At 44.6% G+C, this 27776-nt stretch overlaps 1 protein-coding gene across 1 annotated transcript; it reads right to left on the bottom strand.

The window, feature by feature from the left end:
• Nucleotides 1-144: 144 nt before the first annotated feature.
• Nucleotides 145-27520, bottom strand: PHRF1 (PHD and ring finger domains 1). The gene is made up of 17 exons (XM_086471979.1): nucleotides 27430-27520; nucleotides 26986-27105; nucleotides 25231-25463; nucleotides 24174-24257; nucleotides 23022-23143; nucleotides 18143-18240; nucleotides 17438-17610; nucleotides 13432-13561; nucleotides 12933-13069; nucleotides 11921-12108; nucleotides 11005-11124; nucleotides 8852-9006; nucleotides 5205-8003; nucleotides 4352-4503; nucleotides 3553-3813; nucleotides 2299-2427; nucleotides 145-1105 (listed from the first exon to the last, which is right to left on the bottom strand). Exons 1-17 carry the CDS (start codon nucleotides 27518-27520, stop codon nucleotides 941-943), a joined length of 5157 nt encoding a protein of 1718 aa, XP_086328105.1. The 3' UTR covers nucleotides 145-940.
• Nucleotides 27521-27776: the final 256 nt, after the last annotated feature.

Raw genomic sequence — 27776 nt, 5'->3', positions numbered from 1 at the left:
TACAGAGGAGGAACAACCATCCCTTCTCCAACTCCAACTCTCTTCTAGAAACACCGTCTGTCTTGCACAAAGGCCCAGCGTGCAGGCTGATGCAGAACGGCCAGGGCAAGAGGCAGCTGTAGGACAAACAAATGACACCTGCCATAGGACTAAAACCATTCAAAATAACTTTATAAATTCTGTCACATTTCTGCTTTGTACATCGGTTCAGCCTTATCCCTCCAGCTTGTTACTGAAAATTCACAATGCTTGTTTCCGTTTTCTCCCGAAAGGCAGGCACAAAGCCAGCCATCAGTGCATTATTTACAGAAGTGCAACACAGCCTCCCACCCCCAACTCCAACTTCTCACTAATACTTCCAAGAGAACTATTGAATAAACACCACAGCTTGAGCAGTGCTTCTGAAGTCAGTTTATAAAGGTTAGCTCATTCCTGCAATCCCCAAGTGACAGAGCAAGTAAAGCTTTGCTCACCATCGAACGGGCTAAAAATACAACATTTCAAGTATTAAATCAGAAGTTTCTAAAGACAATCCGTATTTCGATAAATAAACACAAGGGAAACAGTATACAGCTCGCAACAGACTGTATAGGAAAAGTGGTGTCCAGTTTCAAACTTTTAGCAAGACAGGTGCACAGCCCAAAAGTGTGATCAAAGAAACCCTGAAAACTGCAGCAATCCGGGAGTCCCAAACATTAATCTCTTCTGTGTTTCCCCTCGAATTACTCTGCTGGTCTGAGGCATTTGATTGTTATTTATTCTACATCTGTAGGTAATCAAAAAAAAAAAAAAAACCCAAGTTCATTCCCATATGGAAACAATTCAAAAGAAGGTTCCGCAGATAAGTCCTATTATAATCCTCTTCTCTGCACTTCACTTCCAACGAGACACAACTGCAGGTCTGTTATTCCCCGGCACAGTGTTCGCAGCTGGAGTGAGTTCAGTCCAAGTCATGCTGGCTGTGGCTCGCTCTGTTCTCCACTTCACGTGTATCCTCGCCATCGGATTTCTTATGTTTTCTCATATGCTTGTATTTTTCCACGTAGGCCTTCACCAGGTTAGCTACCTTCATCGGGTTGATCTCCCCACTTTTGCTGTGGCAGATCTAGAAGGGATGAGAAAAGGCATTCGGTCAGTTCGCAGCAGAATTTCAGCAGCTCAGGCAGGTGACAGACAAGTGACAGAGAAGCCCTAAGCTTCCCAGGGGAACTGATTCCTGCATAGACACTCGAGTCTCACAGCAGGATACCTACAAAGCAGAAAACTCAACAAGGGTAAGAGCAATATTTTACTTCGAGCATTCCAGAAATGGCTCAGGGCTGATCTACTGAGCACCAACTGAAGGCAAAAGCATCTCTGAAAGTACAACTACTCACTCTTACTACAGGCCTTTGCATCCAGACAGTTTTACACAATCCACGGCAACCAAGGAAGTGTGGATTTCCCATTTTTCTGATGATTTTGAGGAAGCAGTGCTCAGATTAAAAGAATCTCACAGCTTTAAGGGCCCATTTTGAGATACAGGAGAAAGAGAAGGGACCCTACAAAGAACTTTATCAGTGTTCAGAGAAGAGTTCCCAGTGACTTGAGGAGCAATTGGTGTTGCTCAGCTCTCTTACAAACCACACTTGAGGTTCATATGGGTCATGTAGGAGATGTGAAATTGCAGCCATTATCTCAGGAATTTTGACTTATGATGGAATTTCTCAGTGACAGCAAGAATACAGTTCTCAGGGGTATCGTTTAACTGCCTTGACCACAAGAGCGTTCCTTGCTCTCACAAGACAACATTTATCTGCTGATCAGGTCTTTTTTTTAGCCACAATCTAGTCAGCACTAAGACTGGAGACAAATGTCAACACCAGCCAAACGGCAAGGCCCTCTTCCAAAGTTCAGGGACACACAGATGCTCAAGGAATTAACGCAAAGAGTATTTTCTCCCTTTATCAGAAACAGTTTGATGATTCTGGTTCACGTTCTTAACGAGAAGGATTTGACCATTCCCACCCGAGGCACGTACCACCCAACAGCTCGGTCAGGCAGCTCAAGCTCAGCGACGGTCCGTACCACCGCAAACACGCTCCTCAGGAGGTAACAGCCTGACGGGGCTCACCGGTGGCACCACCCAGGCCTGCTCACGGCTGCTACGGCCTCGGCCCACGGCTGCAGAGCACGAGTCAAAGACCTGCTCCTCAGCTACAGCACGGCGTGGCTGAAGCTGGCAAGTGTGACCCAACGTGCAATCCACTCACGTAACGACCCGCACGGCTCCTCCGCGCGGGTTCACGCTCACCTCACCTTTTGCACCGCTTTTCGAAGAATGTTCTTGTACTCCTCCTTTGTAATCTCCCTCTTCTGGTAAAAAGGTTTAATGGCAAGTTTCACTTCTTCCACAGCCCGTTCCTGCATGTGAAGCTTCTTCATGTACTGCACGGGCAAAGAGAAGTTCATTACCTTGGGCTACCTCGGGAATGGATTCTGAACCCATTTTTCTTAGAAATGCTCTAACAATGAAAATACTCATTTCACAACCTCAACGACCCAAGTAAGAGCTTGCTTCGAGGTGATTTCCTTACTGTAAACTACAGCCTCAGAACAGATGCCAGTTCGTGCGACGAGAACCCTTGTTTTATGCAGCATTTATTCTACCTCTTAAAGGATGTGTTTTAAGCAATTGACTACAACATCCACCTATTAATTTTGGTCTCCTGCTTCCCTTCCAACAGCTCTGAAGGAAACATACATCCATCGAAACGCATCAGATCCTAGAAGCAGCCGGTCATAGCTGTGAATATAAAGCTTCAAGTAGCTCTAAAGGCATTCTGAAAATCGCAGAGCTGCCTATACATTAAGGATTACAGATGATATCAGAACATAGTCTATCAAAACAAGTTCATAAAAACTGCTGCTCATAAATGGAGGTTCAGTGGGAGAAGCATCTTACTGTTTTGTTTTGCAGCAGAAAGTACAAAAATTGGCCAAGAAGTTTTTGTTCTTGTGTTAACATCAGCTCTGCTTAGAGCAGATGGTCTGTACAGCAAACCCCAAATTCAGCAGCAAGGCACTAACACTGCAAAATCTCCAAAGTATTTCACCATCTCTGCATTTTCAGTGCTTATAAGCAGCAAGACACAGTCCTACTTCTCTGCAGGACTGTTATGAGAATTGACATTAATTTCGAAGCTGGAGGGGAAAGGAGAACACCAGGCACCATATAAATTTGGACATTCTGGCTCCCGGAAAGTCCCTTCCAAACATTCATGCAAGAATGCTTCAGAACTGTAAGAATGTATTTTAGATGCTAAATCCCCCTCTGTCTTACTGCAATGAAGCAGTAGAAAGTGGAACCATCAAATGGAGTGAATCCCAAAAAAATTCAAAGGAAGGACTGCCTGCCGCTCCTGGGTTAGCACAGTCAGTCACCAAAAACAACCGTGACAACAGGGGCTGGGGAAATACAGCACAGAGACAGTTAAACACCCCCAAACTTGAACAGTTCAAATAAACAGCTCGTTAGCGTTATGCACGTGCCACTCGATAGTATTCACTCACTTCCTCGTTTTTTGTTTTGTCCACTGGAGGTTTGGGTGCTTTGATCTTTTCTTCCACGTTTCCAACCAAAGCAGCCTGGATTCCCGGTTCAGACGCAGTAGCCAGGCTGCCCGGCTCCGGAGGCAGGCTCTGTCCGGCCATGCAGCCGAGCGCTGGAAGACTGCCCTGCATGATGAACTGCACTGTGGGCTGGCTCACTGGGGCGTAGGGGGGAAGGCTGGAGGGCAGAGGTGGTGTCAAAGGTACATTCTGACAGTACACCTGTAAGAGAGGTATCGTTTAGTAAATGCTTGTACTTAGGAAGGAGAGCATCAGATCAGGATTTTCAGAGCACCTTTTATCCCCTCAAACAGGCAAGAAATTACCAGTTTAAACCAGGGAGGGGAACATCCCAGCCCTCCAGCAGGCCTCTGGGCACCAGGAGCTAGCAGCAGCCCTCTTAACTGGTGGGACAGCACAGACTAATGGCACGGACCGGTGCCACCGGCCCAGTTTTACAGCCTGATCACAAGCAGGGTGAAGCTGCCAGCTTCCCCAACAGCACCATCTTTCCACAGTTACTGCTGAAACCAGGAGCTGCCTGCACAGAGCAGAACCAAGAGAAAATGTGCTGCCCCAACTGTAAAGACCACCCCGGGAGATCAAACGGTTAGAGGAGCGCTGAGGTGTATGGGCTGTATGAGATGTACCACAAGCAGAGGAAGGCACGCTCTGCCATGAGAGGAGGGTGTTGCACAACGAGGGCACGGATGAGGTGGGATGCCTTCCATGACACTTAGGTGCCAGAAAAGGAACCAACCTGAGAGGAATCTAGATCAGGAAACATAGGCTCAGGAATCATATAATTGGTTGGAGGAGGCTCATTTAACTGCACCTGATTTAATGTTTGGTTCAAGTCCTCTGCTTTCCAGGCCCCTTCTTTCGCTCGCTGAAGTTTGTAAAATGGCATCCCTAGGTTTCCCAAGAGGAGGAAAAGAAAACATTTAAGAATGGAATAAACCTAACAGGTCAAAGATTCAAAGCCAATCATATTTTTAAAAATTAAAATAAAAAGGATCTAACAAAGCTAGCTATAAAAGAATTTTGTTTAGCAGTCATCAACATTTTAAAGCTGCTGATAACACAGAGGACTCATCATCCCGTTGAGCAGCTGCTTTTTACTGGGTTTCTACGAGAGTAACCAACGAGAACCACACAAGCAACTCTGTCCACACACACAGTGCAGGGTCCCAAGCCAAACTGTTTCCAGCAGCTTTCGCTCAGCAGAGCTCACAGGGATTTGTCACGCTCCTTGGTCCCGAGCAGTATTTGTAAGCTCTGAAGGCCAAACCACCGTTCCAGTTAACCGCAGGAAGGGCGGAACGCGGGCTGCCAGTTCGGAGAGCAGGTGGCAATGACGCGCTTGACGACCAAAGGAGCTGCCGCCGGCCAGCTGAGCCATGCTGACAGCGCGTCCTCTCCCATTCACTATCACCACTCACCTCGTGGTTTCAGCGAGCGCAAAACACCAGCTCGCAGGACTGGAAACCACAGGGCCAGCCCAGCTCAGATGACAGAGCTGTTGCACCGCAACCAGGTTCAGCCAGGCACCGAAACCCAAGCCTTACACAGCCTGCTTCAGCCGCTGTTTGCTTCCCAGGAGAGACACTTACTTGGAGCTTTTCCAGCAGACAACACGCCGCTTTCTTCCTCTTGAAGATTCCAGGTAACCCTTTTCACTGGTGCTTTTGACTTCAACGCAGGACCCTGAGGTGCCACCTCCAGTCCAGGCTTACTGAAGTCCCCAGCCTTCTCGCCTGACACAAGGCACTCGTCTTTAACCTCCTTTGCACAGTCTGTTCTTTTGCTTTTGCACAAGCTTTGACTTGGTGCAGCCTCAGCCGGAGCGTGCACGGTAACCTCTTTCTTTGGGGGCGCTTCCATCAGCGATGGACACAACGCGGTATTTTCTATTTTGACTGTAATCTCGAGGTTTGTATTGCTACAGCTACCCAACACTGCTGGATCGCTACTGCTCATCAACTCTCTTTCGGCAAAAGAATCCACCTTGCCAACAGGAACACAAATGTTTGTGACCTCTGGCACGGGGAATGCAGCTTCACTAGTCACTTCCTGACAGATGGGCTCTACCTTTACAGTTTCTTGGGCCTCTCTCAGTCGAACCAGAGTCTCAGCTGGTCTTTCCTCAAGTTTGACATTTGGTTGGATGGTTATGGAAAGCTCTTCTAGCACGAGCTCCTCCTTTGGCTCTTGTTTGAAGGAATGGGGTTGCTCCAGACACCTGGACACACTTTCAACTGAAGGCTTTTGATCTTTTTCTGGTGGAGGAGGAAGCGAGCTCTCTTTTGATCTGCATTTTCTTTCTTTGGAACGTGATCTCGATCGTGGCCTTTTTTCCTTTGATTTGCTGCTTTTGTGCTCCCGAGATCGAGACACAGACCGAGACCGAGACCTCCATTTTCTCCTCTCCCAAGACCTGGATCTCGACCTCTTTCTGTCCCTTGACCTCAAGCCGCTATCTTTATCATACCTCTCATAGCTTTTGTCTCTCCTGTGTTTCCGTCTTTTAGCCCTCTCAGTGCTGTTCGATCGGGAACATTCCCTCCGTCTTGATCTCGACCGAGACCGCCTTTTCTTTTTCCTATTTTCATAAAACTCAGAAGTACTTCCAGGACTACCTGAACGTGACCTAGATTTCCTTTTCTCCCTAGACCAAGAACTTTTTGCCTTTTTATCCTTGGTTTTGTCCTTCATTTTCCTTTTTTTAGATCGTTCATGACTGCTAGAACGGTCAGTAGAAGACCTCCTGCGCTTGGCTTTCAGTGTGTGTGTTTTGCTGTGCTCTTCACCACCTGACCAAGAGGTAGATCTGGAGCTTCGGTCCCTTGAGTGTGCTCTCTCTCTAGACCCTGATCGGGATCTCTTACGCTCTTTCACAAGTGCCTTTTTCCTTTTCATCTTCTTCTTGCTTCGGGAGCTAGAGTTCGAACAGGATCTGGAACGTGATTGCCTCTCTGTTTGTTCTACCTTTTGGAGTTTCTGCTGCCCATCATCCTTTGAGGGACTCTCTGGTTCTAGTTTTAAACTAGTATTAGGTCTAAGCAATTCTTCAGCATTAAAGAACACATTAGGGCCCTCTCTGCTTTCCTCCTTTAAACATTCTGCGTTAGAAATCTGCTTAACAGCAGATGAAGTGCAAGGACTGCTTAGAAAGCCTTCCTCCTCCATATTGTCTCGCTCCTCTGTATCAGAGATCTGTTCTACAATCCTGCTTTCCACTTTCACATCACCATGAGACTCTGTGTCACCATATGGCACATCAGAGTCAGCCCCAGAGCCAAATATATTTTCTACCATGTAAGGGGTGAAACGACGGACAGTTTGAAATGTTTGAACTTTCGGATTTTCAATGGAAATAGTCCTGGTAATATTAGTTAGTGGGATCCCCAAGCCAAGCCTTTCAGGACTGTTGCCTGCTGAACTCGAGTCCGACCCTGTTGGCTCGAAGGGATCATATATTTCACTTTTGACCTGCTTTTTCTTAACTGAGAAAAGAGACGAAGGACTCTCTTTCTGTTGCACTTTGTCGTCCACGGGGCGGAAGGTGTTACAGAATCCTGGGTGGGACAGCCTGCTGGGATGTCCTGCATTTCCAGGAATATTGATTTTAAAACTCTCGAAAGAGCTCGAGCCTTTGCTCCTCGAAGCGCCCAGTAGCGAGGAACTGCCATACATGCCCGTACTGGTAGGAAAAGATGTCCCGCTTGCATGTGTTGGTGGCTGAGACTCCTTGGCGTTTGACTTCTGACTTTCCACCCTGCCACCCTTCCCCGGCTGGGTAGTGCTCTCTTTGCCAGTCAGCTGGGTGATGCAGGAGCTGGGGATGTCACAGCTTTGGCTTCCTGCAGGTTCTGGCTCTGCCTGCTTGCTGCTGGTTTCCTTTTTAATCTTTGGTATCCTGGGAAGCTCAAAGATGTCGATTCTCTTGGGAGGCGGTTTTAATGGCTGCCTCACGGTCACAGCTTTTGAGGCAGAATTCAAGTTACAGCTCAAGGGCTTTGAAGAAGAGTCAGTGCGTGCAAAGTTTTTAGAGTTTCCATTAAATCTGGGCATTTCATCTAATTTGGAGCCATGCCTGCTCAGAATAGCTATATTCTGAGTCTGAACAGACCTGGGTGTCATTGAATAGTCTGATTTTACAGTTGCCTTTTCTGGTGTTGTGTGTGCGGGATTTGCTGCAGGCTCGATCCTGCTGAGTGCAGGTGAAGGTGATGAAAATAAGCTGAAGGAGGAGGAGAAGGGTCTGGTGTGAGTACTCAGCCCCGAGGAAACTGAAGGTCCAGCAAGAGAGCTGCTTGCTGTGGTCCCTGAGTGCACTGTACTCGGTTGGGTGCTGTGTCCTGAACCATCATCCACTCTCGAGTCATTCGCTGATTTTCTATGAACTGGAGCTGTGGCACACAACCAAACAATTAAGCTTTTCAGTACGTAGCTGACATTTCCCCCCAACATTAAAAGAAGTACCGAGCTAATGACTTGAAGTTCCACTTTGATTTGCAGACATACCACACAGTATTAAGGAAGTTCAATAGTTCTTTACGTCAGATGCTCAAGGTTTAATACCAGACAACTGCATCTTTGAGGTAAACACTCATGTTTAGCAAATAAATTATTCTGTTCTGTAGATATCATCAGATTCCTGTTTATTACCCCATAGTTGCTGACTGATAAAAATGACTATAACAAAGGATGTTATATTTTAAGAATAAAGCTCTAGGTTTCAATTTGAAGAGATTCTTTCCAAATAATACCATGCCAGGAGAAGACACAGCTGAAGATGCCAGCACATATTCTAAAGCTCTGCTTTTGCAAAGAAACTCCTTGCTAAAGTCCTCATCACTGCTCTTCAAACCAAAGTACAGTTCAGAGGCAGGGCAGCAATGCATGAGAAACGCCAGAAGAACTGGGTACTAAGATACCTCTGCTCTATCCAGTCCTCCATTTTTAATAAAATCATGAAACCGCAGTGCATTACTTTTGAAAGAGAAAAACTAATTAAAATCAAAATCCGCCAGTAACATCTCAGCACTGCAATTAAAACAGAGACAAGTAACACTATTCCAGAACATACATAAGAATCTTATCAGACAGATTACTGCTGGCAACTGCTGGGTCTATCCCACATATTCGAAGGCTCAGTAGGAGTGTCCCTGCGCTTGAAGCTGTGCAGCCTGTAAGGCCAGAGCAGACGTGGATGAACCCAAGAGGCTAATCGCGCTATGAAGTGCCAAACCCTTACCTGCCTTCTTCGCTGACAGTGACCCATCTCTGTTGATGACCACATCTGAACTACTCATCATGAGAAAGCTCTGTCCAGACAAGATACTTCCCAACAGATCAGGCACAGGGGCGGCTTCTGCTTCTTGATCAGGACTCAAGGCAGGCACACTGCTTCTGCATGTTTCAGAGGGGTTATATTTCCTTTACTCTTACAGCACTTGTTCTACACACACACATTACATTAAAAAGAAACCAAAACCAAGGGCATAAACAGAGGTCAGCCAGGGAAGTTCACTTGCAGTTTTGGCTTCACTAGAGTCATTCAGCCCCCATCTCCCTCTGACAAACAGAAGGTGAAGCTTTTACTGACTTCCCACAGGAACACCTCAGGATAGGAAAGCATGTAATCCTACAGAGACCTTCGGTAAGCAAATGCTTTTGCTCTTACTTAACAGTGGTGCTTACTGTGTTGTGTATCAAAATGAACTTTCCAGTGCATTTAAGATGCACTTTTGAAGCATAAACCATTGTTCAGCACTTCAGAGATACTTCCATCCGAGCTGCTTCTCTTCCCCCCACTGAATCACAAAGGTATTCCTCAGGCCCACACCGCCATCTAAAAAAACCGATGCAGCTCGAGCCAGTGTTTAGCCCAGTGAGAATACACAGAGGAGCCTACTGGCAGGGTAGCCAAGAGCATGGTGCAGGAGGAATGACACTGAAAACCAACAGCAGTGCCACACACACTGGCAATACACACACTTCCCTTTACGCATCACTCACTCAATCTTACGCAAACGGTTCAACTGCAAGTTCGCTGTTCTTGACACACAGACTGAAAAGGTCCAAGTGTTTTTGGTGTTGGGGTGTGGGGTTTTGTTTTTCTTTCTTTGCTTTTGTGTTGTAGGGATTTTGGGGTTTAGTTTGTTCAGGCTTTTTTAAATTAAAAAAACACCACAACCCTCAAAATGGACCATTGACCCAGCTCTTCAAGGGAGCTATATTTAATTTCTGTGTGACACCAAAGCAAGCTTTCCAAACGTAACGTACACCAAAAGCCTGTAATAACACGCGACAGAAAGACAAAATGAAAAAGCTAAAAACTGGCTGCCCAGGCCAGACCAGGAAACTCACTGCAGTCCAGTTAAACCACGCCTTTAGAAAAGCTGAATTTCAGCTAAACAGTTCTACTTTCTACGCCGTGTGCAACTCGAGTAACTCTGTGGACACTGAAAGCTTCCTGAAAGGCTTCCTTCAGGATTGAGATGGGAAAGGTAGGGAAATATTCCACGTTCTCATAGATGTACACTATCTCAATCCTGAGGAGTCGACCTTGGCCAGAAGTCAGACACATTTGAGGACAGCCATCGAAACACCTCACACCTTAAACACTTAAGCTGGGCTCCCTACATTTCTCCCAGTCTTCAGCTCCCTCAGCCGTGTGATTTTCTGCGATTCAGTTGATACCTGCCTCGGTCGTTTCCCTCATCCCTTTTCTTCCCATCACACTCCTGCTCGCTGTGTCCTACCCCTCTGCACTGCACCTACACTCCAGTCCCAAAAACCCATCGCGGCTGCTCGTGGGAGGCGCCCAGCAACGCTCCCTGGCCCCAGTGCGCGCAGGGGCACACAAATTGCACACACAGAGACATCTGTCAGACAGCAAAGCAACTGTTAAATTGCAGGATCAAACAGTTTTCTCTCAATTTTCTGAGCTCCAACAAACAGCAGAGGAATTGGGTGAGGTGGGTACATCCCTCATCTCCTCCTCTGGATGTGCAATCAGGCTCCCCAACCCTCTCAAATAAACATGGGGGTTTTTTAAAGGTTAATGAGACTGGGATTTAAAACATACTAATAGGGTTACTAAATGCTCCCAAAAGAGCCAGATTAGGGTGGAAATATCAATCTGAAATTTCAATGCAATAGTTAAGGGCTATTATGAAAGAATGAGCATGTGTCCTTCAACATAAAAAAAGAATCCTTGCATAAAATGCTATGGTTATTGATCTACACACGTGCAGGCACGTGTGCACACACATACACACATGCTCTTCCAAAATACTCAGTGTAAGAAAAGAGTTAAACAAGGATGACCACCCAGTTTGCTCTTTTGTTAGGGTTATTAGGCAATTAAGAAAAATAAAATAAAATAACTTGATGGATTTTTACCTGGGAAGTCCCACAGAAATAGGTCTAGCTACAGGACGGTGAGATCTCAGTGCTGACTGGGAGAGAACTCTCCTTTTGGCACTCACTGGTGAATCTGGATTTGCTGGAACCTCTTCATTACTGTGGGTAACACACACACAAACCATGAAATTGTTGGAAAGTTTTTCATGTCAAATAGATGAAGTAGGCAATACTACTAGGACAGATACGGTTAGAGCGCACTGTTTGTTTTGATACATTAAAAACCGATTTGTGCAATAGACTTATTTTCTGTGGCTGCATAAACAGAACAGCGTAACTCAGCCAGTAGAGATTCAAATGTAGATTTTTATTTTAAAAGTATTAAATGGGTGATTTCCTCTTATGAGAGGATGAAGATGACTTAGTCAGTGGAAAATTAAATCTCACCAACAGTAATTTCAGATGCCCCCTCCCCAAAACCCAAAGCTGAAGAGTGACACAAACTATGGCACAGTAAGAGTCCTCCTGAATTTCAAGTGTCTGGAAAAGCGAAGATGGGAAAAGCAGAAACATGGGAGACTCCACAGGTCCATTTAATGATACGTGAAGTCATTTACTGCATACCAAATACATTATCTTCACTTAAATAAATTGAAAATGACTGATTAGCATCAGACTCCTTCAGATTCTAGCCTTTGAATAACCCCACAGATCTTATTAAAGGTTTTCACAAGGCTTGTCATTTCAGCAAACCTCTTTAAAGAAGGCTGATTCTTTAAGAGGTCAGCAACTCAGCCAAGAAGGAAGGAAGGAAAGAACAGGCCGATGTGTTACTAGGAGCTGTGTATCCAGAGCTGTCTTGAGGTGCGAGAGCTACACTCTGCAAAGTCACATGCACAAACCACCTGACACCTGAAATTACCAGGTCCCCGATCATAATCCAGAGACATCTTACCTCTCGTAAGGATCCAGCTGACATGGATCTCCGAACACAGACAGAGAAGCTGCACCGATATCTGCTCTCATCAGACCAAGTGAGGGCTCCGTGGGTTTGTACATGGAAGGAAACGAGGCCCCACGCACAGGTTTACTAATACCAAGAGTTCTTGCAATACGGGAGCGAGCAGTAACCTCATTTTTCACCTGCACAGATAAAGACATTGGGTTATTTGTACGTTAGGGCAGCTACATACCCTGGGTTTAAAGCCCCAAATTCATCACTTGGGCTAAATACAGTCATCAGGTTACGACCGTCAGTAGCAGGAGTGGTGTGCATTTATTGTATTTCTTTTAAAGCATTTATTAAACTTCTAGCTATGGCCTATATGTCACTTCACACAGACTGCACGTATCAGGTTTAAGTGGCCAGATAAGTTCCTAAAAATCTTTAATAATAAGGAACTGACAATTTTAAAGGTTGGAGGGACAGTTCTGGCTGTAGGATGTAAACTCCAGTTAAGGTGGCTGAGGACAAAAAAAGTCAGGCTGGTGCAGAGTATTCGGTACAGTTCACATGAGAACACTATCTGCAACTGAAAGGGATTTTGAGAGCCCTTACAGCTGATTAACTGGATTTGCAACACCACAGACACAAACATCCACAGCCTATTAAAAAGAATAGGTGGTGGCAATTTTAACTGAGCTTGCATCAGTACCAGGCAAACATCGCAGCTGAACGGCAAGGCATAACACAAAGCCTGCAGGACGTGCCTTACAGGGCGATCCCTGCAGCTCAGGTGACAGGATTTTTCAGCAAACCCAGCAGGCCTGCTGGAAGTTGCAATTCGTTTCCATGTACAGCACCTTGCTGGATTACACTGGACACATCCATCCTCCACATACTCCCATTAGAAAAAAAAAGTTACCTGCTACCACTGTAAGACAGTCTTTTTTCCATTCAATCCCACGTTACAGTGCTTTTACACATGGCTAACACATGGCACATACTGACGCTGGCAGAAACTCACATGTGATCTTGCTCTTATCTTCTTCCCCCTTCTCTTCTTCATCAGACGCTTGCGTCTCTTCAGCTGTGTCCCTGAACTCTTCTTCCCAGCAGATTTTGTCTGAGTTCTTTTTTTGCCTCCTACTTTCTTCCTCCTACCTGATGGGACAAAAGACAACCAAGTACCTGGCTAAGTGCTGGCACTGCATTTTGCCCTGTACTCCCCTTTTTATTCCCCCACAGCACACAATGCAGCTCAGAGACCTACAGTGTGCTGCAACAGTACAAAAAAGCAGAGCAGGAAAAGTTAGTTAATTAGGATTTATCTAAAAGCAACCTCCAAGATACTTCTGGGCAGAGGCCGTATGGGGAAAGAAGAAAACGATGTGGTATACACTTCTGTAGCTGCACGGGTATAGCAGCATAGAGCTGATCTAGAGTATTTTGTATGACTCAGGCTTATCTTCCCAAAGCTTTTATTCTTGCAGATGGGAACCACAGAAGGTGTCCGACGCCCTTACCTGTTTTCCTTTTCTGCCTGGTAGGAGCGCGCGGTGTCAGCGGACGCTGGTAGACGGCCGTGTTCAGGCCTGCCACAACCGCCTCAATTGTCTCATCCAGGAGAGAGGACATGAGGTACCTCGGCACATGCTGCATGGGGGACGAGAAGTTACATGATACAGGTGTATCTAAAGGTCAGCAACAAGTCAGTTATAAAAGCATTTGATGCAAAATGGATTTGAGATTCGGATGAGAAGCACTCATGTCACCAAGCTGCCAGTTAGGCCATCACGTCACTTTTCTCACCTACTGACTGCCATATTAAGGACCTTAATATGACCTTGCTCTTCAGCCTCCCTCAGTACTACAAGTCATGGCTAGCCCAACTCTGACTCTTTGAACGAGAACAATCCCCGAGACTGACACTCTGTCAATGAAAAAGTTCACTTGAGAACTTTCCCAGATCCACCTAACCGACCTCTGGCTCATCACGCAGCGAACTGCAATGAGCAAAGAAAAGCCAACACAATATGGGTCCCCTGTCTGAAACGTCTCATCCTTTAGGCCAGATGTACCTAATGCTGTGGAACATGTCCAGAGGCAGCATTTCAATCACACCCCTCGGGGAACTCACTGAAATGGCAGGTGAGAGTCTCCCTCCAGAGCGACAAGCAGGGGCTGCTCCTACAGGGTTCAAATTCTTCCTCCTCTCTATACTCAAGGGTCAACCACATTTAAACAAACACATCTGACTCATATGGATTCTGAACCAGCAGCCTCAGAATGTGAACTCAAAGCCTCCTTGCTGGGCAGACCTAGCACAGGCTTGTTCCTTCCTTCCCTCTGTTGGGAAGACACTAAGAGCAGGTTTCTCTCAACAATATGTGAAGTTAGCCCTGCCCGCACCAACTATATTCCTAAAGTGTCATAGTCATAGAATGGTTTGGGTTGGAAGGGACCTTTGAAGACCATCTAGTTCCAACTCCCCTGCCATGGGCAGGGACACTTTCCCTACCCCCTCTCCTTTCCTCAAGCAACCACAATGCATCAAGAATTGATAAAAAGTTTCATACGAGTTTATCAGATGCAAAGATGCTTCTGATGTTACAGACTGACTGTGCTTACTTTCTGCTACAGTACATGCATCAGATCCTTGTACATTTACAAAAGGTTTATGTGGCAGAAATGCTAGAGGAGAATGGCTTTAGAGTATCTTGCAATGGCAAAGAAGCTTCAAACTGCAAAATGACTGAAAACAGAATATGCCAACAGAAATATATGCTTTGATTCATCTTACTATGGAAGTATTTTTGCCAGGCTCCTCTGTTAGTGTCACTAACGCATGCTCCAAACTATCTTACTAAGCTATTTTTATTAGAACGCCCTTGTTTTAAGTATTCTGGGTGGCAATAAATACTACACAAGGTTCTCCAATTTGGAGAACAGGATGGAGTAAGGAAAGCCCTGAACATTAACCTAAACGTATGTATTCATAGTTAACCACCACTAGTTTAGTCACCTACAGAACAACAAACGACAAAGCAAACTGCCTCCCCAAATACTAAAGCTTTCCAAGGATCTGAAATCAGCATCTCTCTATGCTTTGATAACAACAGCTTACACGCTCCTTCACCAGTGAGACTAAGCTTCACTCAAGTGAAGGTACGAGCTAGATAAGAGGCACCTTTATTCAGAGACAAAAGGAATAAGTACTAGTGTTTTTCCAGGCACAGTGAGCAATAATCTCTGCAGACAGAGAAGCGGAGCTAGGAACAGCTTCTTGCACAGGAAGCACTGTGCTCCCAGGCTCACACTGCTACGCAATGGTAAAGTCCTCAGGCACCACCGCTCTCGTCTGCAGGAGACAGCTACACACTATTTTTAAAACAGCAGGTAGGGAAAGAAAGAAAAGCACTAGCAGTTACCTTGCACAGCCTTTCACCTCAAACAACACTTCCACAGACCGCTATGTCGTTGGTTTTTTCAACATAAAGCCCTGACAACCCAAATGTAAACGCTTAACAACAATGCATCAAATCATTCATCAAGTTTTTCTGTATCATTAATTCTTCTAAAGTTGAAATTAACAGGCCTGAGTTTGGAGATAGGGAAGTTGGCAGCCAAATAAGGTGACCTCCACCACGGAGGGTATAATGAATTTAAGGCCTGCTAAAGCACTCTGGGAAGTCCTTAAATCAATGGGAAAAAAATTGATAAAAACTTAAGGTGAGCTAGCTCTTTGCCCATGGCACCTATTTCAAACTGTACTTACTGCTGTAATTCAGATCATTTGGGATTTGCCACAAATTTCTCACCTCCCACTTAGAATGATTTTGATGAGAAATTTAACAGATAAACTCTGGGGAGGTAATTAACAGTAGATTGTTCCCAACCAGCAGGAAGGCAAGATAACGGAAAGCCTCCATTTTTCCCCCAGATTTTGGCATTTTGTTTTGCTTCCCTTAAGCCTGTCTTTATTTACCTTTATTTCTTCTGCCTGAAGCTACAGAACATAGACGTGTAGCTCATGAAGCTGAGGCACTTCACAGTCTCAAGTGCATTTCCTCTTTCTTTCTCACCTGATCTTTACAACTGGATTACAAGGGAAAGCTTAATCTACCAGATCCTCTACCTCCAACTCAGCCTTCTCCCAGGCTGCACTTCATGCTCAACGAGAGCCTTTACAGCAGACCCAACCTGAAATCCACAGCCAACTAACTGACTTGAAGAAATACCTTGTTTTATCCACTCTTCCCTTCTTCTCTTCTCTGTTTTACTATCTTTGGAAAAAATCCCTGACCTAATACAATCAAACCCAAAGTGTCACGTTATTGTCAGATGAAACCAGGTTTACTTTCACGGAATCACAGAGTAATTCAGGTTGGACAGGATCTCAGGGTGCCCCTCAGAAGGGTCTGACCTTTCTGTCACTGGCCAACACTGAATTCAAACCAGGTTGGTCAGGCCTTTCTTCAGGCAGGGGCTAAAAGCCCCCAAAGATTTCAAAAACTGTCCAAGCAACCTATTCCCACAGTTGACCATCCTCAGGAGAAAAACAATTTTCCTTATGTCAAGTCAGACCCTCCTCTTCCTTTCAAAAGTTGTAAAATTTCACACGTGCCTACCAAATTCAACAGCAGCATTAATGAAGAAGCAATCAACATATCACTAGTCCCGGGAGGTTATTTAGAGGCTCTGCTTCCACATGAAAGTCACCACATACTCCTGTACAGTTTAAGGCTTTTTATATTTATAAAAGTGACAGGTAGAGTGCTTTGGCTAAAGCCAGAGGGCAAAGCAGGCAGGAGATCCCCAAGTTTGAAAGGTCTGAGTTTGCAGTGTACTAATTGTTATCTAAAGGATCATAATTATCCCAGCCAAGAGAAGCATCCAGAAATATCTCTGCCACAGTCATCTTCAGTAAACATTTCAATGAGTAAGGGATTTGAAGGACCTTATGGGTATCTGGGATACTTTCTTGCATAGGTTCTCCGGTATCTGTTAATGTGGTTGAACTCACACTGCCACACCACTGAGGACACTAGCATCTGGGGGTTTTCTCTTCAACAAGAGGCTGATTTTCCCAAACACAGAAACCTTAAAAATGCTAAATTTTTCTCAATTTGGGTGAAGGTGGCCAACAGGTTCTACTGCTATGGGAAAGGAGGTAGGAGGACAAACAAGCAAAAACACAAGTGTCAAATAAACAAGCCCCGTCTCCACAAAGCAGCATGCTAAAAACCCAGCAGTGGTGCACAAACTGTGCTTTAACAGCCACTGGGAATAAAAATACAATTTTGCTCACAGCTGAGGTAATAAAAATGCAGATTAAGAGAGGAAGATACCGCAGATTTCAAAACAGAGAGTCTTGGTCATGTGCTGCACTCGATTTGCACGTGTTCTACATCTCAATTTAAGAGAGCTCCACCGCTACCAACCATTGTGCACACTCAACACAGCTCAGCTACTTAAGGGGGAACTGACTTCAACTCTTCCAGAGGCTCATTAACAAATACTCCCAAATACCTGAATTCGTTGCGCTGTTGTTATCCGGTTTCTGTTCACTGTTGCCCTAACTCGTTCACTCTGCCGAGTCCTGGCTATAGCGCGGGTTCGGACGTGAGGGCGCAGCCTACTGGTGGTAGGAACAACATCAGCCACGAGGGCAGCGACCTCTTCTTCACTGACGTGATCCATATCTTTAAAGAGAAGATGCCCAGGTCACTTGTCTTTCTACAGGTGCATTTCAAGAATTTGGGACAAAAAACAAAAATCGCTATTCCCTTTCTTAAACCAATCCCCTTCAAAGGCAGACATCATCCTCTCAAAAGAAAATGAGCGCAGACACCACTGCTTCACACTGTTACACAGAAAGATGACTTTCTAGGCAACAGAAATTGCTGCTACCTTGGCAATCTGAGGTCAGGATACTAATAAATTCTTTCCAATGCAGTTGCACTAAGGTGCTGGCCTTGCCTCAGGAAGGTTAAAAAAATGTTTATAAGCAGCAACTTCACAGGTTGTAACTGCAGATGAAAATCTTAATAAACAAGATCCTCTTATCAGTCAAGAATTCAAGCCAACTCTTTAGGTTCAAGAGAGAATGCCTATCAAAATTATTTAACACAGATAAAACCAGGGGTTAAAAATCTCTACAAAACAGCACATGCTTCATATCATCTAAGTCAGGAGAACAAGGTGTACTTTGACTGAATCCCACAAAACCCTTACCTGCAGCAGCACTGACACCCATGGGTGCACAGGCTGGACAAAACCACTCATCTACAGGGACTTCACTCAGAGGTGGATTAAGGCATTCCATGTGATACCTTGAGAGAAGAAAAAAAGAAAAAGGAAAAAGTGAAATAAAAATCAAACAACGTGCTCCTTACCAAGGGAAGGGAGCCTTTTACCTCTGTCCACATGCTACATAAGGCAGACACATTTTCTTAAGCTTGAAATAGGTCTATGCATCTGCTTCTACCAATCTCCAGAGAAACAATGCTACCTGAGAGTTATATAAGGATCTTCAATTCTAGATAGTATTTTGATCACTTCAGGCTCAAAAAGCTCATAAAAGTGAGTGTTCCTCCCTTGCTGTGTGGTGTATCGCTTGCCATTTGAACCCAAGCTGCAAGAAAACGTGCAGAGCCAAAACTGATGGTGGCAAAGAGGAAGGAGAGAAGTATGGAGGTGCTGGGGAGACAGACAATCAGGAAACAACATCAGCTTCCTGCAAACCAGCACAGTATTAATGTTACTGGTACCTATGAACATTTTATTTTGCATGACTAGACCCAGGTCAACTGCAAGGCCTTGTTAGAGTGAATTTGATGAAGACAATGAGCGATGAGGATTTCTGCATAACTGCACAAGCTGGGTTGCAGAGCATCAGTCAGTCACAAGCTCCATACAGCTGCCTGCAGGGCTGGAGGTGAACCATGCTGACCTCCAAACACCATCCGACTGGTGACCGTGCTCGTCCCTACCAAATCACAAGGGGAAAGTAGCGAGCACGATGGTCCCTTAGGTGGGCCTCTCGAAAGGCTCTCTACCCAACACGCTGAGCAGCTAGACTGAACAGTCTCACCAACCACCAACCACAGGGCACCCTTAGTAAGTCTGCAGATGACACCAAGCTGGGTGGAAGTGTTGATCTGCTTGAGGGCAGGGAAGCTCTACAGAGGGATCTGGACAGGCTGGATTGCGGGGCCAAGGGCAATTCCATGTGTTTCAACAAGGCCAAGTGCCGGGTCCTGCACTTCGGCCACAACAGCCCCCAGCAGCACCACAGGCTTGGGGAGGAGTGGCTGTAAAGCTGCTGGGCAGAGGGGGACCTGGGGGTGCTGGTCAACAGCCAGCTGAACATGAGTCAGCAGTGTGTCCAGGTGGGCAAGAAGGCCAACAGCATCCTGGCCCGTATCAGCAATGGTGTGGCCAGCAGGAGTAGGGAGGTGATCGTGCCCCTGTATTGAGCACTGGTGAGGCCCCACCTCGAGTGCTGTGTCCAGTTTTGGGCCCCTCTCTACAAGAAGGGCACTGAGGTGCTGGAGAGGGTACAGAGGCAGGCTACCAAGCTAGGAAAGGATTTGGAGCGTGTCTCGTATAAGGAATGGCTGAGGGATCTGGGGCTGTTCAGCCTGAAGAAGAGGAGGCTGAGGGCAGATCTTATCACTCTCTACAGCTACCTGAAAGAAGGCTGTAGTGAGGCAGGGGTCAGTCTCTTCTCCCTAGTAACAAGCGACAGAACAAGGGGAAATGGCCTTAAGCTGCCCCAGGGGAGGTTCAGGCTGGATATGAGGAAGAATTTCTTTACTGAAAGAGTGTCAGGCATTGGAACGGCCTGACCAGGGAGGTGGTGGAGTCACCATCCCTGCGGGTGTTTAAGAGACGGGTAGATGTTGTACTTAGGGACATGGTTTAGTGGTGTTGATAGAGCTAGGACAAAGGTTGGACTCCATGATCTTGGAGGTTTCTTCCAACCAAAACTGTTTTATGATTCTATTACCCAACTTGGGTCCTGTAATTTGTGCATCTCCTCTTCCAGCAAGTAAACCCCAGCCAAAGTGGCATGTGTTAGTAGCACAGAATTTTTGAAACAACTCATGTTCAAGTTACACCACTAAAAAGAATTAAAACAGATTTCCCAAGTAAATTAGATGCTTCCCATGAAAACCAAGAGCTTACACCAAGTTCCCTAGGCAAGGAACACGGGGAGACCACAGCCTTCAAGTAAGTTTCAGCTTCAAATCAGCAACATTTCTACAACCAACTTTGTCCCTTCTCTAAAATGGGAAACTCTACTGTTATTTCTGATGTAGTACAGTGTTTAACTCTGAAATAAATTACAGAAAAAGAGCACAGCTCTCTGTTTCATCTTCCCACGCCAAAATTCACTGCCTGATAACATATCTCAGTGCGTGACCACATAGCAAGGAAAGGGAAGGAACACCTCTCTGACACTTTAATCCCATTTTATAGCAATACAAAACACCCACAGAGAGACTACAGCTGTTAATCTACCTTCCACCCATCACCCCAGCTCCAGGCTGTGTCTTTCAAACCTGTTCCCAAACACATTGTGGTAAACTCAGTTTGCAGCTAAACTGGCAAAACCGCCAATATAATGTTTATACTAAAATATATTAATTGTCAGAAGAGTATCATGTCCTTGCATGAAAGAGCACACCTTAGCAGATAAGATTTTTACACTCTTTCAGAGACTCAAGATGATGAAGTTGTAAAATGATGTTTGAAACAGATCATTACTTTAAAATTAGAGTAGCAAAGTATTTTCCTTCTCTGGGAAAGGAGACTTTGTTCTCCAGCTGCCAGCTACCAGGAACAAGATCATTGCCCCAGAGTACTATTCTCACAGGTAATATTGTTAGGTTCAGGCCAAAGTCATACCGAAAGTGCTTGTAACAAGAACTTCAATACACACTTTGGAGAACCTATTGCAACAGCTATCTAAAGTCCCCTGGGTAGGGAAAGAACACCATCACACAGAAAATCATCATAACAAAACTCAATGCCAGATCTTACAGAAGGATAAGGTGACACTGGTGTAACAAAAAACCCTCAGAGTAAATTGATTTTACTCACACCCATTTTCTCAGGTTCATTTACTTGCACTCTGGCATCCATCCACTCACAAGCACAAAGACTCTGTGTGCCCCAGTGGTCTGGCCAGGACTATCTGTGTGCAAGCAGAGGGCAAGAGACATCGGCCATCAAGTCCTTGACACATCTTGGGCTCTGCGACTGGCAGTGAAGAACTGATTTCAGACTTTTTTTCTTGTACCTTTAAGGAATGAACAGATGCTTTCGGGGACCTTCTGCCTCATTATTTTGTCTCAATCCTCACAAACAATAAAAAGAGCTCTATGAAATTATGGAATTTTGGCCGTGGATGTAGCCCTGCTCTTCATCTCGCTGACACCTATCTCTATATACGTGGGTGTTACTCCTTCTGGCTACTTGGTCACCTGAATGAAGTCACACATTAACGTGTCACACCACTGATGCAATTAACCCTTTTTGCACAGTTTGTTCAAATGTCTAGATGCGCACTTTTCTACTCTTACCAATCCTAATGCCATTGTTATACAGTTCAGAAAGTTAGGTGGTCACATTCTAACAAGTCTTACCTGAAAATGGTTTCAACAGAAAAAGATCTGATTACTTAAACGATAACTTAAATTCATGAGATAACAGCATTATACCACACAGTTGAAAAACTGTGGAAAGCCATGTCTAGCTAAAAGCAGTGGAAAGACAGGGCGACTCCATTGGCTTTAGAACTGTTGGCAAAAATAACCAATGAAATTTTCACACCAATGTCAGGTCAGACAGAGAATGTAGAGGAATAAAACAAGGATTTGAAGCAAGCTATTCTACATTTTCCTAGAGCTAATCTCAGCCATGGAAAGCTAGTAGACTGCAAGTTCTTTCTTCAGGAAGTGCTTCCAGAAGTGCTAAGTCTAGAATTCAAGCATTATAAACAACTTATTTTAGGAGGGGAAAAAAAAAAAACCAAACAAAAAAACCCCCCAAAAAACCCCAAACCAAAACCAAACCTGTATCAGACTTGGGAAAACAAACAAACAAGAGGAACTACTGAGAGACCAGAAAGGAAAATCTGAAGCAATATCCTGTGTTGTGATAAGGCTTATGAAAGTTCAGAAAGAACTGAAAGACATTACCTCAAATAAGACCTATGAAACACTCGTTTTGGTTGAGTATTTTAAACTCAGTGTTCTGAGGAGACGTTTAATATTTAGTGTTCCTGATTTTGTCTCTTCTCCAGAAGGTGAAGCGGTGTATATGGACATTACAGAACACAAAGACCAAACTTACCAGATGTCTAGTTAGCTTGTTAAAAGTAATCTTTAAAACAGTATTTTACATATTCATTGGAAGCACCTCTTTGTTCAATGGGTAACTTTCGACATCATCAAATTGACAATGCTGCAAGACTGATTAAACAGTGTAAGACTTTTACATTCTAGCAGAAGACTGTGAGCCCAAAGTTGTGTTCAAGTATCTTGATGCCTCTACTTAAACACTTATTTCATTAATCAAGGAGAGGAAAAAAAGTGTTAGGCAGAGGCAGAAGTAAGGTAGAGTAAGGGAACCATTTAAAAGCTGTGGCTATCAAGAGAAGACCTCAAAATTTCACAAAACTCTGAATTTTAAGCACTTCTCCCACACAGCGCTAACGCCCAGTCAGCTGGGACAAGCCATGCACCCCCCCAAGAAGGCATAAAGGGCAAATGTTCTTTTACCCTCCAGGTACCCAGAGGCTGCATGGGTGAGCACAAACAACTTCATCACTTGAACATATGGTCACCTCTTTGGGGGGTCTGCAGCACTGATGGGTGCAAGACTCCCCACACACCCGCTGCTCCATGACCAGAAAAGGAACTGTCCCATCACAGGGATGTCTGCACTACGCGCACGGGGACACACGTCTGGCCACACGACGAGCCTGAAGAGAGTGGCGAGGAGCAGCCCAGAGACCAGAGCATGCCCATGGGCCATAGGCTGGCCAGCCCTGCAGCGCCGCCTGCCACCACGCAGGCACCACGCGCGTTCCATGCTTGCTTACCCTGCATCACAGCCATCGCACAGCAGCAAGCGATCCTCGCGGTCACTTCGGCCACACACCTCACAAAAGGTTGGGTCATCCTCTTCATCACTACCTTGAGCTTTCGTGTTCTCAACAGGAATCTAAACAAAAGAGCGATTCACATTTTATGTGGCACTTTTAAAAAGCCATTGTCATGTTAACAGTACCTGCAGCAAAATCTAAAAGTGAACGAACCAAAACGGCTGTTACATACCAGAACCTTCACTTAGTCCATTCAACACAGCTAGGACGTGATCAAATGCTTGAAAATATCTACTGAACTTGTCTACTGTCAGACACCAATAGCTATGGAGAACTGTATTTTAAGAATAGGCGAAACCAAAATTCCCAAGTAAGATCAAAAGTAGTCAAGCAAACAAACGAAACAAAAACAAGACAAAAGAGAGTAAGCTTAGCTTTTTTCCCCGTAAACATATGACAAACACTTAATAATCCACATACAATCACAGAATCATTAGGTTGGACAAAGACTTCTAAGATCATTAAGTCCAACCATCAACAACACTTAATAATAAACCATCAGTTTATGAAAACAGAGCATCAAACTTCTAAACGTCCCCTGAAAGCCAGTATGTGTCTGATATTAATAAAGAGCAATGACAGCTCTTCAACGTTCTTTTGTGAGAGACTATTAGCACACAACTTGTGCCTTTAAGAGCTCTACTATTACCTTATGCCTCTCTTCCCATACAAACCCAACTGCTACACACCATAGCTGGTAGCAAGACATAAGGGAGAGCTCGTGTATAACCTAGATTACTCCTACTTGGTGTAAAGGCACTTGCAGCACACAGGGGGTTTTCCCCATGTGGACAGGCTTAAGGCAGAACAGCTTTGGCTCAAGTGTCCATTATGCAAAAGAGGCCTTTATGAAAACTACCCTTTTTGCCATCAGAAATGATGCCACACTTCAATCCACACACAATACTGCAGGAATTGTGGTTAAGGAGGAAGAAAAATTGTAATAGTTGCTTAAAAGGCAATCTCAAAATAGGAGAGAAATAATTTATCCAGAAACCAAATTATCAGATAAAAGTGCCAAAACTGTAAACCTTTGAATAGCAATTTTGTGGCAATTGGCTTTGTTCTCTGCTACAGTAGGAGGCTTACCTTTTTTAAGATACTACCACCAAAGTGTGCCCGAATGCTAATGTATTTAAAGAGGATTCGATCCACTGGACAGGAGTTTGCATTCTGGAAAGAAAAAAAAAAAAAAAAGTCCCCATATAGTTAATAAGCTCATCTCTTGATTCAATTTTTAAAAAGGAAATCTTCAATTATTAATGTAGTAAGCATTAATGTAGTAATCATTTTAACAGCTATTGGGCTTGACATTTTAAGTACTTAAATCTGACTTATCTGATTTACAAATAACCTATTGCGTCAGAGGAAACATGCATTTTCAGAAAAGCATTTCTTATACCAAAGCTACTTAATTATTACTCGATTGCCAAAGCAACATCAAAGTTCTCCCAAACACTGCCTTGAAATAGTGCTCATGGTTTAGGGCATCTTCTTTCTTTTGAACGAACGAGCAACTAAAAAAGGCTTACAAATATATTCAGTAAGTGTGGCTTGGGGTTTTTTTAAATTTAATTACCACTGGTACTGCTGCATGCACGTAAGTTTTGTTGTAATTCTCACCCTGGATTATGATTAAGGAAACTGCACATAGGTGGCAAGGAACTCTGACCAAAAACCAAATTCAGAGCTACATTTAGTCAGTATTCTTTTACAGCTTTTCTATGTTTAAATGTTCGCTGTCGCAACAGACAATAATTCAATTCAGTGGTCACAACACAGAATTCAACAAGAGATAAAGACAGATACACAGAGAAATATACACACACACACACAGAGAAAACGAGTACTACTGGTGACTTGACTTGAGAAAAAGAATTTTAGATGCCTGGAAACACGCTTGCGTATGACATTACAGCTTTCAGAGAACAGAACAACTCAGGATGGGCACACGAAAAACAGACCCACACTTGACAAACACAAATCCTGACAAACAGAACAGTAACCAAGTCTATGTAAAAAAACTTCAGAAAGCAAATACAAATATTACAGTGTTTTGTTCTTGTTACAGCAGAAGAGCGTGATCAGAGGGGAGAGCGCAGAACATGCCAGAAGGCCACAGGACACCAGGGATGAAACAGCTCACCTTAGACCACTCCACGATGCAGTCCAGGCAGAAGTAATGGGAACAGTTCTCAGGCGTCCCAACGGCCTGATCCCTAAACGTGTTGAGGCAAATGGGGCAGTTTTCGCTGTCCTCATCAGAGGAAATGCTCACTCTGTTCACGTGGGGTTCTAATTTCAGAGAGTCAGTCATTCCCCCCACAGCAGCCTCAGTTTCTTCCTCCTCTTCTTCTTCATCATCATCATCTTCGCAATCTTAAAAAGTGAGAGATGCAAAACAAGTCCTGCGCGCTGCAGGGCTTGAGCAGCGAGGGCAGAGGGGCACCAGTTCACCGCAAGCTCCAAGCAAGCTCACTTTACAGGGATGCAAGGGCGAAGCACAGCCTCCCCGGTCTGAGGCAGTAACTTTCGCCATTTTCTTTTTTCCTAAGTCCCTTCACTAAAAAGCAATGGATTACTCTGGCAAAAAATAAAGCCTGGTAACGTGACTAGTTTTGCAAGAGATTAAGAGGACAGACAGCAGAAAAACAACAGATTATGAAAACAACAAGAATAGGATATGTCAGGCTACCACTGAACACTGAAGTTAAAAAATAAAGTTAGAATAAAGTTATCATGTATTCTACTTTTTTTTTTTTTTTTTTTTTTAAATAGACTCTCCAGAGGCCAAGCAGCAGCAACACGCTCACCTGCAGGAGAGCAGATTGAAGATTTCACCAGTAAATCATGACTTTGAGTGTCAAGGCATCTGGGCGCCTAGCTGGAGACTGCTTAAAGAAGCTTGGTTTTGAGTAAAATTAATTTTAAGCAGCACACATTGTTGAAAGTTGTTTTTATTTTTATGACAAAATACAGAGATGTGTGTCAGTCTTTCCCTAAAATCTGTGAATTAAGCGTTGACATTTTCAAGAAGCAACAAAAAGTTACCTAAAAATATTCTCCTTATTTTGGGTTGGTTTGGGTTTTTTTGGTGGAGGTGGGCTGTTGTTATTGTATTGTGTTTTGGTTTGTGTTTTTTTGGTTGTTTTTTTTTTTTTTTTTAAATAATGAAAACAGGGCCCTGGTCTTTTTTCTACTGAATACTCCTGTCTGGACATAGCATACTCTAAACAATGGATTAACAAAGCTTTTTGACACCTGGCATCAACCTTTCAGTCTGTGTTCAAATCAGTCTGACTACTACCTCGGAAAACTGTACTTTTGTCTTCCCAACAAGCTTTAAGATGAGATTAAAACACTCTGGTTTTGTCTACTCTAACAATCATTTGACTGCAGCAGTTTCAGAAGCACATGCATCTACAGAGTACGTTTTCAGTAAAATTAACAAATCCATGTAACTCCTTTTTCAAATAAAAATTAGTCAAGTTGTCTTCCCTCCTCCCTAGGCTTAACAGCAATAGTAACTTGCTTCCAAAACTCCCCATCACAACATTTACTTCACAGCCCCGTGTCAAAGCAAACAGCCAAACATGCTTTTCATAAGTGAAAAACCAGCATGAGCCAGTGCTGCAATTTTGACTTGTTTTCCCCACCTGTGCTGGGGCAGAGTTCACTGCTACGGACTACAACTACACTTTGGCTAGCAGGCAGTCTTCAAACTTACCAAAGCTTTAAAAACTTAGAAATTTGGGAATATTACTGTAGGATTTGGGTTGGCCTGATGCACAGCATCTGTGGATCTACATTTCATGGTTAATTTCTGGAGGAAAAGCTTTCATCCCACTCTTCCTCCAATTACCAAAAAAACCCGCCTGGTAACGCACATTAACAGACCTACCTTCTAATTCTTCATCTTCACTTTCTTCCTTGTCCTCCTCACCTCCTTCTTCCTCAGTGCCATCTTCCTCCTCACTTGCGGTATCATCTTCTGAATCACAGCTATTTCCACCATTGCTTTCTTAAAGAGAGAGGAGAGGAAATACCTATTTGATGCAGACAGGCAGGCAGAGCAGTGAAGGACACACCAGCACTCCTGCTCAGGATGTTACACATGAAGCAAAACCCCACGTTTCCTCAGTGGCATCAAAGCTGCCTGTTCTGAGAAACTCAAGGGAAGCACCTCAGCAGCCCGAGCTACAGAATTTGGGAAGCAAACCAAAAAAATTCTCAGGGAAAAAGTAGTAAGTCGTCCCAAATATACCTGCACTTCTCTCTGGAGGTTAAACTGAGAGGTTCTCTGACCAGCACTACAAATGTGCATGTGCAGAGAGGCTGCCGTTACCTGTTTCACTGAGGAGCACCAGACTCTGCCTTCTGGCCTTGCTTAGGGCAGCGTTCTTGTTTATCAGTTCATCCTGGCTGTCATCATCCATGGCAGGACATCGGGAACCCGCTCCCTGCAAGAAGGCAGACTTCAGTGAAGTAGGGCACCACCTCTGCAGGCAGAGCGGGCGTCATCCTGGACACGGGCTTCCAGCATGTCCATGGAGGCATAAATGGCAGAAGGGACACGGCTCTACAGCCAAGGCTCCTCACCCGCAGCCACAGAGTGAGGCAGGGAGTCACGACGTGGCAGGGGTTGGAAGGGACCTCTGGAGACCATCTAGTCCAACCCCCCTGCTGAAGCAG

The sequence above is a fragment of the Leptosomus discolor genome, chromosome 12 (assembly GCF_034619465.1).
Source record: "Leptosomus discolor isolate bLepDis1 chromosome 12, bLepDis1.hap2, whole genome shotgun sequence".
In the NCBI taxonomy this organism is placed as follows: Eukaryota; Metazoa; Chordata; class Aves; order Leptosomiformes; family Leptosomidae; genus Leptosomus; species Leptosomus discolor.
Note: the sequence above shows the minus strand (reverse complement) of the source record. Positions and strands in the feature narration are given on the sequence as shown.

Bases quoted from the DNA above. Each gene is read 5' to 3' on its own strand.
- PHRF1 (XM_086471979.1), bottom strand. From the start codon at position 27,520: ATGGATGATGACAGCCAGGATGAACTGATAAACAAGAACGCTGCCCTA. The intron at 18,241-23,021 runs GTAAGCAAGCAT...TCTTCTCTCAAG, and splicing joins TGCGATGGCTGTGATGCAGG to GTATCACATGGAATGCCTTA. The intron at 13,562-17,437 runs GTATTTGGGAGT...TCCCCCATGCAG, and splicing joins CAACAGCGCAACGAATTCAG to CATGTGCCGAGGTACCTCAT.